This window comes from Phyllobates terribilis, unplaced genomic scaffold (assembly GCF_046119375.1).
Source record: "Phyllobates terribilis strain yellow unplaced genomic scaffold, ASM4611937v1 Scaffold_11__3_contigs__length_659146591, whole genome shotgun sequence".
Taxonomy (NCBI): domain Eukaryota; kingdom Metazoa; phylum Chordata; class Amphibia; order Anura; family Dendrobatidae; genus Phyllobates; species Phyllobates terribilis.
In genome coordinates this window covers 424,489,171-424,503,397 of record NW_027362771.1, presented here as the reverse complement: position 1 = coordinate 424,503,397, position 14,227 = coordinate 424,489,171, and the positions used below count along the sequence as shown (strand labels likewise).

Sequence of the window (14,227 nt, the reverse complement as noted above, 5' to 3'; positions counted from 1 at the left end):
TGCTTGTGCACCTTTTTCTACCACTCAACTTTCCATTAATATACTTGGATACAGCACTCTGTGAATAGTCAGCTTCTTTAGCAATGACCTTTTGTGTCAATGACTGCCTTCTGGACATCTGTCAAGTCAGCAGTCTTCCCCATGATTGTGGAGCCTACTGAAACAGACTAAGGGACCTTTTTAAAAACATCAGAAGCCTTTGCAGGTGTTTTTTGTTAATTAGTCTAATTTAAAGAGATAATGACTTTTGTGTTATCATTGTCTGTAAGCCATAATCATCAACATTAACAGAAATAAACACTTGAAATAGATCACTCTGTTTGTAATCACTCTATATAATATATGAGTTTCACTTTTTGTATTGAAGAACTGAAATGAATTAACTTTTTGATGATATTCTAATTTAGTGAGAAGCACTTGTACCTCTAAAAGACTATGTCAGTACCTGGTGTGGAATAGTGATTGTCAGGCTTGAAAATCGTAGAAAGTGGTTCCAGCAAATATTCCTTGAGTGCAGACTCAGCAGTGTTATTCTCCTCATTTTCTTCCTGATTCAATGTGAGAAATACAATGTCTCAGTTAAATGTTTCATATAATTTAAGAATAAAAAGTATAATAGCTAAATAGGGCTATGAATGGACCAGAGTAAGGATCCGGGCATACTATTCACACAGTACAATAAAAAGGAGACTATATGAAGAATCTAGAGCACTTGTGCTTTGGTAATTGTCTGATTTATATATAATAGAGAGCCTCCTGACCTTATGACATATGGAAGGCTCACATGTACAGTATGCTGTAGTGGTGGCCTCACTACAATAATACGTGGCCATAGGTATTTAGGGCAGACAGACGCCATAGACAGAGAACCTATTCGGTAATCTTCTCTGAGTCAGAACAAGGGGCTTCTCCATGAAAACTTTGTAGGCCTTGAGACAAGTATGTCTTACATTCCAGATCTATCACGTGACGGACACCAGTAGATTCTGATACACCCCACTGACAATATTTGTGTCCACCTTATTACCAAATGAAACAATTCAACACGCTGTGCTGTTTTGCCTGGTAGATGCGAACATAACCTCATCTGAATGGGGCTTCCTTAAAAATGAATGCAAAAACAGCACATCCAGATAGATGGAATGGATTTGTCAGTCACAGACATTTTGGTAACAAATCTGCCTTGTGTGACCGTGTCCTTATAACGATATGGATAAGGGATAGCTATGTTGAGAGGACAACTTACTGATCGCTGGGGGTCAGACCTATGGAAGTGTAAATGATAGTACTGGCTCTTGAATGTAGCAGAGATGCGCTCTATTCTTTGTCTATGGGTCTGTCAGTAATAGTGCTGGATTTGTCTTTCTGCTGCAGTCCCATAGACAATAAATGGAGCGAAGGTCAAGTGTGTTTGTCTCAGTGAGGCCATGCACTCCGTATCTCATGGGTTCCCAGAGGCTGGACACCTAGCGATCAGTAAGCTATTCTCTTGTCCGACGGATAGGCAATAACTTTCAATTCTGGGAATTTAAAACCCATTTAAAAGGGTATTCCCCAAAAAATAATGTTATCCCCTATCCATGGGATAGGCAATAATTTGCTAATCGCACAATGTCTTTGGGATCCAGATGATGAGGCTCTGCAGCCCTATCCCGAATATAGCAAAGGTGCATATACTGAACCTTCACTCCATTCATTGTTTTTGGGACTGACGGAAATAGCTGAGCTCTGTACTCAGCAGCCGCATAGACAATGTGTGGAGCAAAAGAAGGGCATCTGCATTCAGGACGGGGCTGTAAACACCTGGGCTCCAGGGCCCTGATGTAAAGAACACTGAGGGTCCCAGCAGCCAGTATTAGCCGGGTAGTGGCCATTTAATTCCTTTGATATCGGTGTCAATAGTGACAACAGTATCTAAATGGTTATTTGAGGCAGGGGGGCTTCCTCTTTAAGCCTATCAACAACTGGCGATCGGGAGGGGTCGGTAGTTGCCATGGCAACCTGAGGTGAAGTCAGGGGCTTTTAGGTCAGCTAGCTACGGTGGCCTGTAACTCCCTGCAATAAGCTGGGTCTAAGGGCTCGTTCACACAAGCGTATAACACAGTCGAGTGCTATGTGATGTTTTATCGGATAGCACTCAGACCAGTGTTATTCCATGGGGCAGTGCAGATCTGCAATTTTTCTTCTCATGCTGAGGAAACAATCACAGCATGCTGCGAGTGGCTCCAGAATTCAGATCACATGCACCCATACAAGTCTATGGGTGTGTGTGAAACATCGGACTGCACTCGGATGTCATTTGAGTGCAGTCCAACATCTGCGGACTCAGACAATGGAGAAGATGTATAAATTACGTTTTCGGTCTTCTCCACACCTGTGATATGATTCTTGCAAGCAAGAGAATCGGATCACAGTAAGCTGACACTCTATCGGCGTGTCATTAGCATAATTAGACCAATTCTTTCGCATGAGAGAATATACGCCAGTGTGACCCCGGCCTAGCAGGTGATGTGTCAGTGTAAGGCCCCTGCAAACGAGCGGGTGACAAATCGTCAGAATTTCATCAAAAAACTCTTGACAAATTTTTCTAATTTTCACCCGTGTGTCCACTTGTTACGTCCGTGTGTGATCTGCCTTCATATATCCACACTACAGATGTACATGATCAGTTTCCTAGGTTTATAATGGAATTAGATCCGTACAAATCAGATGCCAGAAAGATGTTCTCTGCGGATCTGATTTTATTCTTGAATGTGTGAGTCTCATCTGAGGTTTGGAAGAAACTAGCACATGCTGAAATTAGTTTTCTCTCACACAGTGGGACGGAGAGAAAAATCATTCATCTGAAAAGCCCTATCCAATAACATGGGTCAGTGTGCTGTCTGTGACTGTGGCTTGTAGAAATTCAGGCACATGCTGCAGAAATGATTTTCAATACAGGGACATGCTGTGACCTGTAGTTCTATGACCACTGGAAGATAATGGGTTCATTACCTCGTGCAAATAATATACAACCCCCGCAGGTCTGCACTGCTGGCTGTACAGGAAGGGAGAGCTCAGCAATGAGGTGGAAAGGACCTTTCATTATGTCATGACCACGTGATCAGTCACATGGGTGGGAGGAGTCAGCTATAAATTGCATCTTAATGATCTTATAATGTATGTCACTGGGAGGAATGTGATCCTGCTGTGTGCACTGTGCTGTACTAGAGCTCAGTGCATGTAGTAGAGGTGTGTATGTGTAGGAGGGATGTGTGCGTAAGCTGTACAGGAGGCTGCAGTGTGTGCCTGCAAGGCCACGTTCACACTTTCATTATTTGGAGAGATTTTTACCTCAGTGTTTGGCCAAAACCAGGAGTGGGTGATAAATTCAGAAGTGGTGATGAGTTTCTATTATACTTTTCCTCTGATTGTTCCACTCCTGGTTTTGGTTACAGATACTGAGGTAAAATACTGAACAAATATACAAGGTGTGCATGTGATCTTACTGTATATAAGGCTAAGGCCACGTTCACACTCAGTATTTAACTAGAAGTGGGTGATAAATACTGAAGTGGTGACGTGTTTCTATGAGGCTATGTGCCCACGATGCAGAAATGCTCTGGATTTTTTCCTGAGCGTTTCTGCATCTCCCTGGCAGAAAAAACGCATGCGGATTGTACATGCGGATTGTACATGCGTTTTTCCTGCCAGGGACATGCGGATGTGAAGCGTTCTTCACATACATTTCCGCATGCGGGTTGACAAGCGCTTTCCAAGCAATTTTATCATCACTTGGAAAGTGCTTGACAACTTGGTCATACTATAAATCCATGCAAAAGGATGGATTTATATAGTGTGACCGAGAGAATGTAAAAAAAATATATATATATATATATATATATATATATATATATATATATATATATATATATATATATATATATATATATATATATATATATATACATACACACACTTTACCCTCCGATGGCCCGTGCTGTCTTGCTTCGCTCGGTCCCGGCTGCCGGCAGCAGTAGAGTGAAGGACCTGCCGACGTCAGCGTCGTGTGACCCTTCACATGACTCTGACGTTAGCACAGGTCCTTCATTCCATCGTGAAGTGCCGGGAAGCAAGGAGGAGCGCAGCGCGGGCCGCCAGAAGGTAAGTATCCGTTTATTTTTTATTTTATTCTTTTTTTACAGCTTTTTTAATGGTACCTGGGTGTAGATGAGACTCTCCTCTCCTCCACACCTGGGTACCATCCGCACATTAGAACGCGCCAATTACGCAAGTACAGATGCAGTCTTGCGGAATTGCCGCGTTCTAATGCAAGTCAATGGCGGCGAAAACGCAGCACTTCTGCAAAATAATTGGTAGTGCTGTGTTTTTTTCCGCAATGATAATCCGCAGCGGAAATTTCCGCAGCATGTGCACAGCACATGCGGATTATCATTGGGGGACATGGCAGGCCTTCTACCATGCGTTTTTTTAAGCATTTCTGCAGCGTTTTTGCGCTGCGGAAACGCTTAAAAAACGCATCGTGGGCACACAGCCTTATACTTTTCCTCTGATTGTTATGATGCTGAAGTTGGTTTCCTATTCGTCCAGTTTCTTATTCAGCAATTTCTTTTTTTCTGTTTTTTAAAGGTTTAACAAAAATAAAAAATTGCAATAAGATATAATGCAGCAAGGTGTCCTGATGTGATTATCTTTAAAAGAAGCTGCAAAATTTATAAAACGGGCATTGAAGGGCAGTACTGAAAGGGCTAAATAACGTTGGGCCACTGATCTCATGCCACGATTACATACATAGTGATGGCCCACATCAACCTCAGGTCACTACATCCTGGCCCAAATGGGTTCGGGGTATCAGAACGGGCATCAAAGTGGGCAAATAGCCTATTTTCACAGATTTGAATAAGTAACTGGTGTTTTTCACGAGTTAAATGACGTTGGGCCACTGATCTCACTCCACCATAACATACATAGTAATGGTCCACATCAAATTCATGTCCCTCCTGGCCCAAATGGGTTCTGGGCATCAGAACAAGCATCAAAGTGGGCAAATAGCCAATTTTCACAGATTTGAATAAGTGGTATTTTTCAGGGGTGTAGTGTGGCAGTGTTCACACTGTGCGGTAATGAGGCCGTGACCCAAGGAAAGTTCAACTTAAATGTCTTTATTTGCAAAAACTCACAACTGAAATGCAAAAGATGTCCTCCAGATCACAGAAAGGTGCTCCAAACAGTCCATGTAAACCTGTTGCCGTGGGAGACGCCCGCCGTTTCACTCTCAGGTGTGCCAGTTACATTGCCTTCACAGGCATGTGTTGCACAGAGCCTCCTGCTCTGCCGCTTGCAAACAAACCACTGACACACCCAAACTTTTGCTGCAGGTTTTTAAATGAAAACTGTGGACATGAGCCACTTGTAAGACCCGGCTGGAGGGAGCGATCCGCCCCTCTTCCATCCTGTAGATCACTCCAAAAATAAAAGCCCATGCCGGGTTTTCTTAATCCGACTTGGTCAAATAGGTTGACCAAGTCCAAACTTACTTTTATTTTGCACTGCAACCACAGCTGTGTCTGTGATTGCAATGCACTCCAGCGGGTTCAATAACCTTCTATGCGTATCCTGGGGGATACATACCGTCCATCACATATGATCCCCCTCACTGCCTCACATATCACCCTCCCTCTGTTCAATCTTTCGGGGTTGAACACCTGTCACCATACAGGGTGCCCATGACAGGGCACCGGCATTTCCCTGTGACTTCTCAGCTCGATGTTCCACTGAGAAACTAAAATTTTGCAGTGACAGGAACCATCGAGTGACCCGAGCATTCCTCTCCTTGGCATTTCTCATCTAGATGAGGGTTGAATGGTCCGTTACCAAACGAAACTGTCGCCCGAGCAAATAATAGCGTAGGGACTCCAAGGCACTGCATCTCCACTACGCTACAATTTCTCTCTGCCGGGGTAAGTTTCCTGCTCAATTAGGCGACGGGAAGTTCATCTCCGTTCACCTCTTGCGACAGTACCGCTTCTAGGCATCCATTTGTACTGTAAAGCCTTTCTTGAAGTTGGGGCTGGTGAGGACTGTCTGTCCGCACAACGCCAACTTCATGGATTGAAACGCTTCCTCCGCCTGAGGCAGGCCCGGCATCAGCACCCGGCTGTGTCGGGGCGCTGAGCAGGCGGTGCACCCAGGCACGCTATGGGGCCCGTGAGCCGAGGAGTCTGATGCAAGCACCTGCTCAGGGCCCCGGCACAATACTTACCTCTCCCCGTTCCCCTGCAGGTCCTGTATTTTCCGCGTCTCCTGATTGTAACGTCTCAAGTCAGAGGGCGCGATGACGTCTTTACAGCGCGCTCTCTGCTGAGCAGTCACAATGAAGAGAGCGGGAAGACGGCGACACTGAGGAGTCCGGGGCAGCGGCAGCAGGAGACTTGAGGTGAGTATTTTATTTTTTTTATGCATGGAGGCATGGGGCATTATATGGGGCCCACCCTTCATGGGGCATTATATGGGGCCCAGCCTGCATGGTGCGTTATATGGGGCCCAGCCTGCATGGGGCGTTATATGGGGCCCAGCCTGCATGGGGCATTATATGGGGCCCAGTCTGCATGGGGCATTATATGGGGCCCAGTTTGCATGGAGCATTATATTGGGTGCAGCCTGCATGGAGCATTATATGGGGCCCAGCCTGCATGGGGCATTATAGGGGGCCCATACAGCATGGAGCATTATATGGGGCCCAGCCTGCATGGAGCATTATATGGGGTCCATCCTGCATGGAGCATTATATGGGGGCCAGTATTCTGTATGGAGCATTATATGGGGGCCAGTATTCTGTATGGAGCATTATATGGGGGTCGGTATTCTGTATGGAGCATTTTATGGGGGCCAGTATTCTGTATGGAGCATTATATTGGGTCCATTATTCTGTATGGAGCATTATATGGGGTTCATTATTCTGTGTGGAACATTATATGGGGTCCATTATTCTGTGTGGAGCATTATATGGGGTCCATTATTCTGTGTGGAACATTATATGGGGTCCATTATTCTCTGTGGAGCATTATATGGGGTCCATTAGTCTGTGTGGAGCATTATATGAGATCCATTATTCTGTATGGCGCATTATATGAGGTCCATTATTCTGTATGGAGCATTATATGGTGTCCATTATTCTGTATGGAGCATTATATGAAGCTCATAATGCTGTATGGAGGACTATATTGTCCGGTCTGACTGTGCGCTGCGAGGATTTGCCGGTTTCTCAGATATTGTAGAATTTACAATAGATATCACTCATGTAATGTAAGAAGTAAGTGAAATCTTTGGCATTATACTATTCCTCTACATTATCTTTGCATCATGAATCGTGGTACGTGTTAAATGGGCCCACTGAGACTCTTTCGCCCAGGGCCCACGAAAACCAAAACCTGGAGCCGGCCCTGGCCTGAGGGTTGCACCGAACCATGACGACTTCTTTCCCTTTAAGAGATCGGTCAGGGGTGCTGATCTCCCAGCAAAATTAAGTGTAAGCCGTCGGTAATTCACAATAATGTCAAGGAATGCTCTTACCTGTTTAGTAGTAAGAGACCGGGGCCAACTTTATATGGCCTCAATCTTGTTTATTTCGGGTTTGATAACCCTGCAGCCAATCGTATACCCCAAGTACCGGGCTTCCTTGAGACCTATCGCACATTTTTTTGGGTTTGCTGTTAGGCCTGCTGCTCTGAGCGAATCCACTACTGCTTGTACCTGGGATAAGTGGGTATGCCAATCAGTGCTAAAGATGATAATATCATCCAAATAAGCTGACGTGTACTTCTGATGGGGCTCCAACACTATGTCCATCAGCCTCTGGAAAGTAGCCGGGGCCCCATGTAACCCAAAAGGCAAGATGACAGTGATAGAGGCCCTCCAGTGTTATAAAGGCAGTCTTTACTTTCGCCAATTCTGTCAGAGGCACCTGCCAGTACCCCTTTGTCAGATCGAGCTTCGTGATGAAGTACCAGGGCATTGGATAAAGGTCAAACTTTGACACCTCATTCAATTTTCAGAAGTCATTACAAAATCGTAACGACCCATCAGGCTTCGGAATCAGCACTCCTGGATTCCTCGATGACTCCTAACTGGAGCATTTGTTTTATCTCAACTGCGATGGCTTGCCTCTGGGCTTTGGGTACACAGTACGGTTTAATTCGCATCCTTACCCGAGGCTCGGTGACAATGTCATGTCGTATCACAGAGGTCCGGCCTGGCAGCTCTGAGAATACGTCGGTATTCTGCTGCACCAAATTCTGAGCCTCCCATCGCTGCTGTTTAGAGAGAGCTTTGCTTATCTTAACCTCACTCCCAGCCTCGTCCCTGGCCGGTGTCAGAGGGTCCCCAGACGAAACGATACATACATTCCCCATCTTTTCATGCTTTTAGCAGGTTCACAGGATACAGTTGTTCCTGTTTTCTCTTTCCGGGCTGGTACACCCTGGAATTCACCTCTCCCACCTTTTCCAGTACTTCATATGGCCCTTGCCACTTAGCCATGAGCTTACTCTCTGCGGTGGGCACTAACACTAACACCCGGTCCCCTTCTTTAAAGGACCTGACTGTGGCTTTTTTATTATATGTTTGGCTCTGCGCTGCCTGGACATCCATTAGATGCTCTTTTACTATAGGCATGACCGCCGTGATCCGATCCTGCATACTTGCCACGTGCTCAATTACACTCTTATGCGGAGTAGGCTCCTATTCCCACGTCTCTTTGGCTACGTCCAGTAGTCCCCTAGAATGCCTGCTGTACTATAGCTCAAAGGGTGAGTACCCCGTGGAGGCCTGAGGTACAGCGAACATTAAATATGGCAATAACATGTCCCAATCCCTCCCATCCTTGGAAACCACTTTTTTTAACATGGACTTGAGGGTTTTATTAAACCGTTCGAATAATCCGTCGGTCTGTGGGTGGTACACCAATGTGCGCAACTGTTTTATCCGGAGCAGCTTACACAGTTCCTTTGTCACCTTGGACATAAAACGAGTTCCCTGATCTGTAAAGATCTCCTTAGGCAGCCCAAGACGACAGAACATGGCAAACAGCTCCCGAGCGATAAGTTTCTGCCAAAGTGTGGCGAAGTGGTATTGCCTCAGGGTAACGGGTGGTGTAATATACTACCACCAAAATATGTTGGTGGCCATGGGTGGATTTTACTATGGGCCCCACCAGATCCATAGCAATCCTCTCAAAAGATACCTCTATAATGGGTAGAGGTACCAATGGACTCCAGAAATTTGCAGTGGGTGTGGTAAGTTGACACTCGGGACACGATTCACAATACCTCTGCACTTCGGCATAAATCCCGGGCCAAAAGAACCGCTGCAAAATACATTCTTGTATCTTTTTCACCCCTAGGTGTCCACCCAGCATGTGTGTGTGAGCCATCTCTAGCACCGCCCGACAGTACGACTGGGGCACTACCAGCTGTTCCACCACTTCATCCTGGATTTTATCAACCCTATATAACAAATCCTGTTTACTGCTATGCGTGGAAAAAACGCCTCTGCACCCAGTTGTTGAGGCACCGCATTTATTTCTATCACCCATTCCCGTGCCCGGGTCAGGGTAAGATCCTGGAGCTGAGCAGTTCCAAACGTTCCCCGGGACACTTCTAGCTCTGGGATTGATTGTGTCTCCTCAACCGCTCCTGCCAATACCTCTAGGGGAAACTTATCGGGTTTACACTCTGTCCCTAGGTTGGCGACCCCTATGTCAGGTATCCCTGACTCGGCATCTTCAGGTACCGCACCCGGACACATCTTTGTCCTGGGAGATTTAATTTTACTCTCCCACAAGGACCAAAACAGGGGCAAGTCTCTTCCCAGCACAGTCCCGTAAGGAAGGGTCTTTACCACTCCAACCACATGTTTAACATCTCCACACAGAGTGCAAAAGTTAACCTCCGCCCTTGGATACTCGCGGAGTTCGCTATGTATGCATATGACCCCGACCTTCCCCCCAATGGGTTCCAACCCAGAGATCAATCACCCATGGACAAAGGTCACTAGGCTCCAATAGAGCCTCCACTCGATGTCCATTAATGCGCACCTGGCACAGATGGGGTTCACCAGTTGGACCGACGGGTCCAAAGTGTAGACGGTCCGAGCATAGATAGACAACCGGCGTGTAAACCCACAGTCCATGGGTTCAGCAGTCAGGGGGCAGTTGGAAGCCACATGTCCTGGCCCTTGGCATCGCCAGCACCTGATAGCGGTTGCACTACTAGTCCTCGAGACCGATTTGGGGGAAACTGGTCTCCTGCCGCCCTCGCTCCGGGATACCCCCTCAGTATGGGCTCGGTTCTGACTGTCCCCAGCAGAGGGACGTGGTCCTCTCCCAGGCTCCTGGGCTTGCAGGGGCTGGCGTGCTACTCGCATTGGGGAAGAGTCCCATACAAAGTCCTGGGTGGCTGTATAATGCTCGATCAGGTTAACCACCTGGTCTAGGTTACCGGGTCCCCTTCCTCCACCAAACGCTGTATGGCTGCTGGCAGAGTTCTCACAATCCGGTCGACCACCACCCTCTCTACCATCAAGGAAGGAGTCAAGATCTCAGACTGGAGCCACTTTTTGATCAATTGCAACAAGTCATACGCCTGAGACCTAGCTGGTCGGGTCTCCACAAAAGCCCACTAGTACACACGTTGTTGCCCGTACGTAAGTATTAACCCCCAGTCAGGCAAGGATCTCTTCTTTGAGTTTCCCATAGTCCTGGGCATACTTCTGACTGAGGTCAAAGTATGCCTTCTCGCATCTCCCACCAGGAAAGGGGCCACCACTTCAGCCCACTGTGAAGTTGGCAGGCTCTCCCGCTCCTCTGTGCGTTTGAAGGTGGTGAGGAAGGCCTCCGTGTCGTCCTCTGGACTAATTTTCCTCAGTCCAGACCTGACTTTGTCCCGGGCCTCACAACAAACTGGAGTTTGTGATCGTGATGCCTCACGCTGGGCTGCAATCTGCTGCAGTAACAGGTTATTCATCTGTTGTTGCTGTGTGAGGACCAATTGTCTCAGGATTTCCTCCATCTTGTCAGTGTGCCTGGGCTGCAATGTGGCAGGCCTAATGACAGACATGCAGCTGGCATTGGGGTATGCCTCAGTTCACACTGCCTGCATTCTCCACCATATGTAGTGTTTATACTGTACGGTAATGAGGCAGTGACCCAAGGAAAGTTCAACTTAAATGTTTTGATTTAAAAAAAACTCACAACTCAAATACAAAAAATGTCCTCTGTGATCCAAACAGTCCGTGTAAACCTGTTGCTGTGGGAGACGGCCTGCCGTTTCACTCTGAGGTGCTCCAGTTATGTTGCCTTCACAGGCCTGTGTTGTGCCTTGACACAGGCTTACAGTGCACAGACCCTCTTGCTCTGCTGCTTGCAAACAAACCAATGACACACCCAAAACTTTGCTGCAGGTTTTTAAATGAAAACTGTGGACATTGCCACTTCTAAGACCTGGCTGGAGGGAGCGATCTGCCCCACTTCCATCCTGTAGATCGCTCTGAAAATAAAAGCCCATGCCAGGTTTTCTTAATCCAACTGGGTCAAATAGCTTGACCAAGTCCAAACTTACTCTTATTTTGCACTGCAACCACAGGTGTGTCTGTGATTGCAATGCACTCCAGCAGGTTCAATAACCTTGTATGCGCATCCTAGGGAATACATACCATCCCTTGCATATGATCCCCTCACAGGGGTTAAATGACTTTGGGCCATTGATCTCACACCAGAGAAAAAAAAAACCAACCCAGAGGGTTCCAACAACCGCCAATGATTATTAGTTAAAAACATGACTTTTAATGAAAAACGATTAAAAAAGGTTTGTTTGCAAAAACATATCAATGAAGTGGGAGAAGTGGAAGGGGTGACATGAGGGAGGGACAGGGGCTGGCTGGCAAATTTTGGCCTAGAGGGCAAGCATACAGCAGTGGCCCATGAGCAGCGGCACAGCCTCACTGCGCAGGCGTGGGACCAGCGCCGGACATGTAGAAATGTGCATGCGCCCCACAATAATAGCGCTTGCCGGGAGCAATATTCAAATACCTGGGCGGCGCCAGCAGTGACTGAATGCTGTGCCCGCCCCTGACTGAATAGCAGAATCACACCCCTATGACTGAATACGAGCAGGTAGGACAAACTATATATAATGCTATAAAATCATTATACTACCACCGATTTTAATGAAAAAAGCTTGTTAGGCTGTGTGCCCACGTAGCATTTTTCAAGCGTATATGCTGCGGAATTTCCGCAGCGTAAACGCTTGAAAAACGCATGTATATCCGCACCCCATGGTCCCCAATGGGATTCCACAAGTTCTATGCACATGCTGCGGATTTTTCCGCAGCGTTTATGCCGCGTTCAAAAATCCGCAGCATGTCATTTAATTTTGCGTTTCCGCAAGCGGAATTGCCTTTGTCCAATGCATAAAAAACGCAAGGCAATTCCGCATGTGGAAAACGCGTGATAAACGCGCGAAAAATGCGCGATAAACGCGTGCGGAATTCCGCATGCGTTTTTCCGGGAGAGGACTTGCATTTATGCAGCAGAAATTTTCTGCTTCATAAATGCAACGTGGGCACATAGCCTAAGGCTATGTGCCCATGATGCAGAAATGCTGCATATTTTTTCCGCTTCTCCCTGGCAGGAAAAATGCATGCAGATTTTGCATGCGTTTTTCCCGCCAGGTAGAAGCGTTTGTCAAGCATTTTTGCATGCATTTCTGCATGCATGTTATCAAGCGCTTTTCCAAGCGATTTTAGCATCACTTGGAAAAGTGCTTGACAACTTGGTCACACTATATAAATCCATGCAACCGGCATGGATTTATATAGTGTGACCAAGTAATAGTTAAAAAAAAGAACAAGATGGTGAAAAATAAAAAATAAAGATTATAATTACCTTCCGATGGCCCCCGGTCTCCTTCTCCGATGCGTCCGGTCTCCCCGGTGTCTCACGGTGGTGTGAAGAACCTGCGATTACGTCATTGAGTCATGTGACAGGTCAAGCGACCGCTGACATCAGCGGCCGCGTGACCTGTCACATGACTCAATGACGTCATGTCAGGTCCTCACACCACCGCGAGCCGCCAAACACACCGCATGCATCACTATGGAGACCCGGGGCCATCGGAAGGTAAGTATAATCTTTATTTTTTATTTTAAATTCTTTTTTTTACAGTTTCTATGGTACCCGGTTCTGGATGAGAGTCTCCTCTTCTCCAGGCCTGGGTACCATCCGCACATTGAATCGCTTCATATTCGTGTTTGCAAATGTGCTGACACGGATATTGAGCGTTTCAATGCAAGTCAATGGCGGCAATTACGCTGCGTGTCCGCAAAATTAATGGACATGCTGCGTATTTTTCTGCAATGATAATCATGCACAGCACATGCGAATTATCATTGGGGACCATGGGGCACGTATTACCAAGCGTTTTTTAAGCGTTTTCGTTGCGGAAATTCCGCGGCGAAAACGCTTGAAAAACGCATAGTGGGCACATAGCCTAACAAAGCAATGGGGACAGTGTAGATAGTAGATAGGACGTGACAGGTTCCCTTTAAAGCCAGAGATGTCAAATTCAAATACACAGAGGGGCAAAGTTCAAAGCTTGGACAAAGCCGTGCACCAACCTTGATATTTATTAAAAAATATGTCTACAATTGAGGAAGTTTTCTTTATCAAATATAACGATTAATTTAAAAATTATAGTGGAATATTATAATATGCTATGTAAAAGCAGTAAAAAGCATATGGCCCAATGGCCTAATTTAAATATGTAATTTAACAGCGGATAAAAATCCTTGAATGAAACAGATAATAATGTATGATGCAAACAAAAGTTCCCCCAAACACAGTATGACACCCCCACAGTGAATTCCTCCATACTCACAGTATGATGACCCTTCTGTACCCCTCTCCCTCAATCCTCCCAACAAAGAATGGTGACCCCATCATAGTATGATACTCCAACTGTAATCCTCACACAGCCCTCCATATAGAATAATGGTCACAAAGAGTCCTCCATACAGTATAATGGCTACAAAGAGTCATCCATACAGTATAATGGCCCCACATAGTCTTCCATACAGTATAATGGTCCCACATAGTCTTCTATATAGTATAATAGCCCAACATAGTCCTCCATATAGAATAATGGCCCCGCATAACCCTCCATACAGAATAATA

General features: G+C 46.2%; 1 protein-coding gene across 1 annotated transcript in view; it reads right to left on the bottom strand.

Annotated features, from left to right (window-relative positions):
- LOC141167294 (pseudouridylate synthase 1 homolog) overlaps positions 1–11,066 on the bottom strand; it is a 31,876-nt gene extending 20,810 nt beyond the window's left edge. Inside the window, exons 1-3 of the mRNA XM_073654723.1 lie at positions 10,766–11,066; positions 2,995–3,055; positions 446–548 (exon numbers count right to left, since the gene is read on the bottom strand). Of these exons, the coding sequence (XP_073510824.1) occupies positions 446–548; positions 2,995–3,055; positions 10,766–11,066 (465 nt within the window). The remainder of the gene's footprint in view (positions 1–445; positions 549–2,994; positions 3,056–10,765) is intronic.
- Between the last annotated feature and the right edge of the window lie 3,161 nt (positions 11,067–14,227).